Source organism: Henckelia pumila, chromosome 1 (genome assembly GCF_033568475.1).
Source record: "Henckelia pumila isolate YLH828 chromosome 1, ASM3356847v2, whole genome shotgun sequence".
NCBI classification, from domain to species: Eukaryota; Viridiplantae; Streptophyta; class Magnoliopsida; order Lamiales; family Gesneriaceae; genus Henckelia; species Henckelia pumila.
In genome coordinates this window covers 78,520,794-78,527,127 of record NC_133120.1, presented here as the reverse complement: position 1 = coordinate 78,527,127, position 6,334 = coordinate 78,520,794, and the positions used below count along the sequence as shown (strand labels likewise).

Genomic DNA, 6,334 nt, shown 5'->3' with positions numbered 1-6,334 from the left:
TTATTATTATTATTATTATTATTATTATTATTATTATTATTATTATCTATTCTATCTATTTTATATTATTGTATACTATATATAAAACAAAGAACAATTTAGTGCTATCTTGGTATGCTCACTTTTAAATTTTTTTTAAAAAAAAACCCCAAAAAATTATCAAATTGAAAAGAAAAAAAAATCAAATACTTGGAAAATATAAATTTATATTATATACATACAAAACATAATATTTGTATATAATATTATAATTGTGTGTACGGTGCGGCTAGTATTAAATGTGAAACCACGTCAAATTGGTACTAATTTGGTGTGGCCTCTTTATTTTTTGTTTTTTATAATTATTTAATAAAAAATAAATTGTATAAGTACATAACATATATGCAAAACGAATAGTACAAAACACAACACGTACAATTCGGTAATAGTTATTATTATTATTTTACACATATGACCGATCGATGCCCCGAAGCCTCAAAAGAAAAGTAGAGTCAAACGATGTCGTCTTCTATCCATCAATCTCTGCCCTCCAAGCGTAATTCCATTAGTTCTTATTTGGTTCTACCGCGCGATTGTTCTCTCATCTCAAGGTAAATTCTCTTTTATGTTCGTTGTATTTTTTCCATTTCTTGTTATATTTGCCATTTAATTTTGCTGTAGATCCGCATAAATTCGATTTATTGGAGTCATATCTGGTTCGATTTTCCTGCGTTTTTTATGGTTTCCTATTTGAAAAATAAGTCCATGAGTATTTGTCTTGAATTGATGAAATTCGATTTAGGAACGGACAGAACTTTTGGGTGGTTTAGAATCAGATTGTTTAAGGTTGAGCTAGTATTCCTGATTAATTTGTTTTGCTTGACATAAAAATCCCATCTTCACGCGAGTTAGGTATTTCTGTTCGTTATTTTATGTGATTGACGGAATTAAATCCTATTGTAATCTTGTTTTTTGCATGTTATGGATCGAGACTTTAAACCTTCCGATTTATAAAGGAATCTGGTTGGAAAAAAAAATCTGATTTTTTTCTCCTTTGAGCGCTGATATTTGACAAATTTTACTTTTGATGGAGGGTTTTTTGATTGGTTTGGTTTTTGTAGGAAAATTAGAGCATTCACATTTGAAAGATGGCAACCGGGTTTGGGGAATCCATGAGCAGGCATCCACCAAGCCCTTCTTGCTCCGGTAGTAATAACAACAGTGATGCTGGAAATTTCGAGTGCAATATCTGCTTTGATTTGGCGCAAGATCCAATTGTTACACTTTGTGGTCATCTCTTCTGCTGGCCTTGTCTTTATAAGTGGCTTCATATTCACTCTCGTTCCCAAGAATGCCCTGTCTGCAAGGCCCTGATCCAGGAGGAGAAGTTAGTCCCTCTATATGGCCGTGGAAACAACTCGACTGATCCTCGATCTAGATCGATTCCAGGATTGGAGATTCCACATCGTCCCACTGGGCAAAGACCTGAGACAGCTCCTACTCCGGATCCTAATGCTAATGCATTTGGACAACAGGGATTTGGATTTATGGGAGGGTTTGGTCCATTTGGAGGTTTTGCACCAATGGCTACTGCCAATTTTGGAAACTTTACATTCTCGGCTGCACTAGGTGGCTTGCTTCCATCTTTCTTTAACATGCAAGTGCACGGATTTCCTAATGCCAACATGTATGGAGCGGGACATGGTTTCCACCATGGTTATTCAACTGCATTCCATGGTGGACATGCTCAGGGTCTTCACCAACGTGGAAATCAGGAACAGCAGGCAGATTCTATATTGAAGGTTCTCTTGTTAATAATTGGTTTGAGTGTGTTCCTGACATTGATTTGGAGTTGAGGAGAATCTGCCCTTGGAGCTGAATTGCTTGACGATGTTCAATATTATATTGGTTCCTCCATCTGCTAGTTTTCTAGCTGTGTGCCAGTTATCTTTTCTTGTGTTTGTTGCTGTTTTGGTGGAGAAATTATTATCTGATGTGGACTGAAGTTTATTACATCACTAACATGATCTGTTAAAGTCTTCGCAGTTTGTATTGATATTCCTCTCCGAATTTACGTCTCTCCAGCAAATGCCCTCTTTGTATACAAGAAGTAATGAATTCAGTGCTGAAGTAGAACATCAATATTATAGTGTTGGTCAAGTTCAGTTTTTGGTCTGCATATGTGCTCTGTTATTTGCCGGTTTCAGAGCATGAGTTTGGCTTGGACTATGATATCGTCGTTTCTTCAAGATAATTTAAACGATGTTGATTTGTGTTTAAGCAAATGCCCTCTTTGTTATTCATGTTTAGATTTTTTAGATTTGTTGTGCGATATTAATTCTACGTGACTTTGTCTAAACTCTAAAATATCATGCAGTCTGTGATCAGATGGTTTCAGCCTACACTGATTGATGATGAACATTTGCATGGTCATGTTTAGCTATGCTTGCTTTCTTTTTCGTGTATTCTATTCCTGTTGTTCATCCAGGCCAGGGGTTCTACAAGCACTAGCGATCGATGGCTTCCCCATGAGCTTTTTTTTTTTTTTTTTTTTTTTATTTCTACTTGCTGTGCGGTTCTCGTTCAGAAATTCTCGGGTTTCTCTTGTTCGATACCTTTTGGACGCTCCATAGCTTATCCATATGTGAAGTTTGAGTAGTTGTATGAGTTGTCATTCAAATTTCTTCTGGTCCTGTGTTTGAATGATTTTGGTTGATAATGGAGTCTGCATATGTGTAGGGATGACACGCACACAGATTGAATATCTTATTAGTTCATGCTGAGCATTGAAGAGGTTACTAGTTATCTTTCTCAGAAGCATGTGGTTGTACACTTCTACTGCTTCTTCTAAATTCCCTCGATACACCTTTGGCTGTGTGGTAGGGTTTAACATATTGTTATATTAAAAGTAGGACTGGGTTTTAGAAACTTGTAAGCTTGGCTGTGTTTGAGTTTGAGCCATATACATCAACTTGTATGGCCTCGCAAATCAGAAAGTTTGAAACTTTTTGAATAAAGCATATATTGGATTTTACTTTTTTATTTTTTGAAAATCTAATTCATTCACATTTCACTAGGAATCGTTGTGTACGTAGTCAGATGCAACGGGAGTGAAATAGAAAACAAATCAACATCAAGATTAGCATTAAGAGCAATGGAGCATGTATAGGCAAAACATGAGCTACTCTGTTAGCAGATTGTTTGAAGTGTTAATTTGCATATTGCTTTGATCTGTTCAATTACAGGAGCTTTTGGGTGCTCTACCAGCTGGTTTTGTAAGAGCTTGAGTGACCAAAGTGCACCGGTTCAAGCTTTGGTAGCAGCTCTTGTAACGACTTGGAAACTTTTCAGTACAGCTAATAGCGGAGTCAGGATTTTTAGTCTATTCGGATTAAAATTTTAAGCTCACGAATTTTTTAATATTTTGAATTGAGCTAAATGAGTTAATATCAAATTAATTTAAAATTATTCAAAATTTATATATAAAAAAAAAATTTTAAAAAATTGGGCCACTAAAGTCGGGGTTGCCATCAACGTGGAGTACAGCATAAACTTCAACACGGTGAGGTTCAAAATGGCTGGAAATAATTCTTTCACTCAGCAAAAATAACGAAATCAGAGTTGTCGGGTGCAAACGAATCGAATCGAGTCGAATAATGGTAAAATTTTAAGGCTTGAATTTGGCTCGATAAGAGTATATTCGAGTTTGATAATTTCAAATATTTTGGCTCGAACTCGGCTCGAAATGAAGTTTGAGTTCGGCTCGAAATATTCGAACCTATTCGTGAACTATTAGGATATTATGGTTCGAAAAGCTCGAAATGTTCGAAAAAAGTTCGAAATGTATATATATTTATTATATAATTATATTATATTAATTAAATATTAAGGTTCGCGAACTATTCGCGAACTATCGAACAATATAATTTCGGCTCGAGCTCGGCTCGAAAAAAAGTTCGAACATGTTCGAATTCGGCTCGAGTTCGATAAGCTCGAATACGAATCAAATATTTATCGAACGAACTCGTAAAGCTCACGAACAGGTTTAGTTCGTTTGCACCCCTAGTCCATAGTCACGATTCTAACACAAACTGGATTTGATTGATGTGAAATTGGTAATAGAATATATTATATATATATATATAATATATAATATAATATAATTATTTGTAAAAGGAATCAAATATAGTAATTGATTGGATAATGTACGAATCCATGAATGTGACTCCAGATATATAGTTTGACTAACAAAAGATTTATTTATTTATTTATTTATTTTTTAAATGACTAACAAAAGATTTTAAAATAACTGAAAAATGATCGTACGTCCCATGCAAACCCGCAGCTGCTCATCGATAGGTGGATATACAAGGAACAAGTTATCACAATACAATAGTAATATATTATTTAGATTTTAGTATAACTGAACTATATACATTTGGTGCATCCAATGTTACGTGAATAATTTTATGTTATATCGGAAGAAACACATCTGATATATTTGTACAAGATATTCGTTCGAACAGTTCACTTGAAAACAAAAAACCTATAGATGAATTCCAAATGTTTGTTTTCAAATGAAATGTTCGACAAAAGATCTCGAAATAAATTTTATCCAATGTTTTTCTTCCGGTGTTACGTATGTAGTAATTAGTATGTATAGATATCTAGGGGACATTTGAATAATCCTAGGGTCTTCGTTTACACGGCATGGCGGCCAAGTATTAAAGTCCATGCCCGACAGTTGTAGTAAAAGCCAAGGCTCTAATTTGTACAAGGCACTGAAAATCTTATAAATGTGTGTGTACTTGTCCCTCATGGTTGGTTGGAAAGTAGAATGAGAATTTTAAATAAATTCCCATATGATGTCATTTATTGTTTTATTGCGTCGATGAATAATAAAATTTGAAATTTTGTAGAAGAAAAACTCAAAAACATTTTTTAAAAAAAATTAATCTCGAACACTATTAAGTGTTAAGTAAATTGTGTAGTATTGACCACAAAATATTTTTCAAGCTGTATGTATGATCTCACATGAAAAAATATATATATGTGACACTTATGTTCAGTGCGTTTGTTTACAAAAGCCAACTAAAAATATACTTTTTTTAAAAAAAAAGTTTTTTTAAATGAAGTGTTTGATTTTAAAAAAAATTGTTTTAAAAAAACACTTAAAAAATGCTTTAATTTCTGGCTTTTTGGCTTTTGCTTCTACTTGTATTTAAAAATTTAAATAAAAGCACTTCCAGCATTTATCCAAATACCAAAATTGGTTCTTTTTTTAAAAAAAATAAAAGCACTTAAAAAAACTAAGTTTATTTAAACGCTTTTTAAAGCTATGATTTATGTATTCAAACTGGTCCGTCATTAGATATTTTCTTTATGAAACTAGAGCCGGCCTTAGGGGGAGGCCACCTAGGCGGCTGCCTAGCGCCTCCCCTTTGGTGGGGTCTCAAATTTTTTTTAAAATATTATATATATTTAATTTTTTATTAAACCCTAGATAAGTCATGTACTTCTAATTATTTGTTTAAAAAATATTAAACATTGTCAATTTTTGTGTTGTTGCTCCTCCCCTTTTTTTGCGTACAAAAGAAAAAGTTCGGATTTGGATGATGTTGTAGTGGGTATTGATCCAATCTTTATTGAGAGTGTCAATTATCAAAATTTGAATCCTGATCATGTAGTTGCAGATCAAATTTTAATTGAGAATATATATATGAATGATGAGATTCAAGTAAATAATAGTCGTGAAAGGACTGAAATTGAAGAAAATAATAATAATGGAATGGGAGATGTAGATGATACTAAAAAAAATTTGAATGAAAATATAGATATGAGTGGTGAAGGATTATATGGTTTGTTCGAATAGGAAATTAGGAGAATAATATGCCTCAAAGAAAAATAGATTTGTTAATAGAGAAATGCCCAAAATGAGTTATGAATATCGTGTATCTGGTTAATGACCAAGATAGAAGCTTCAATGATAAAATTCGTATATTAAATTAGATGTTGGTAATCATTATGTTCATTTTATTATCAATTCGTACGTAATATTTTTTATATTTTACAAAAAAAAAAAAAAATATTGACGTTAACTTAACCTAGGACTTCCAATTTTCTGGAGACGGCCTTGTATGGAACGTACCGTACCTTAAACAATCGTTTTAGACCAAACGTCTCATATTACTCTTTTCTAATCATGATAATTTTCATATCCTTTATAAAAGTAACCACTTTATTTTCTTTGTTTTTACCTTCTTTTTTAATATATAAAAAAATCCCATTATTCGAACAAAATGAGAGAGTTGAGAGCATTTTCGGGCTTGTTCTTGGATTTTGGAAAATAAAATGG

At 32.8% G+C, this 6,334-nt stretch overlaps 1 protein-coding gene across 2 annotated transcripts; it reads left to right on the top strand.

Annotated features, from left to right (window-relative positions):
- The first annotated feature begins 437 nt into the window (after positions 1 to 437).
- Positions 438 to 2,121, top strand: LOC140893472 (uncharacterized). 2 transcript variants are annotated; one of them, XM_073302542.1, is made up of 2 exons: positions 438 to 590; positions 1,101 to 2,121. In XM_073302542.1, exon 2 carries the CDS (start codon positions 1,128 to 1,130, stop codon positions 1,833 to 1,835), a length of 708 nt encoding a protein of 235 aa, XP_073158643.1. In that variant the 5' UTR covers positions 438 to 590; positions 1,101 to 1,127; the 3' UTR covers positions 1,836 to 2,121. The 2 variants fall into 2 exon arrangements, with proteins under 2 accessions (XP_073158643.1, XP_073158647.1); XM_073302546.1 differs by lacking the exon at positions 438 to 590 and adding an exon at positions 609 to 891.
- Positions 2,122 to 6,334: the final 4,213 nt, after the last annotated feature.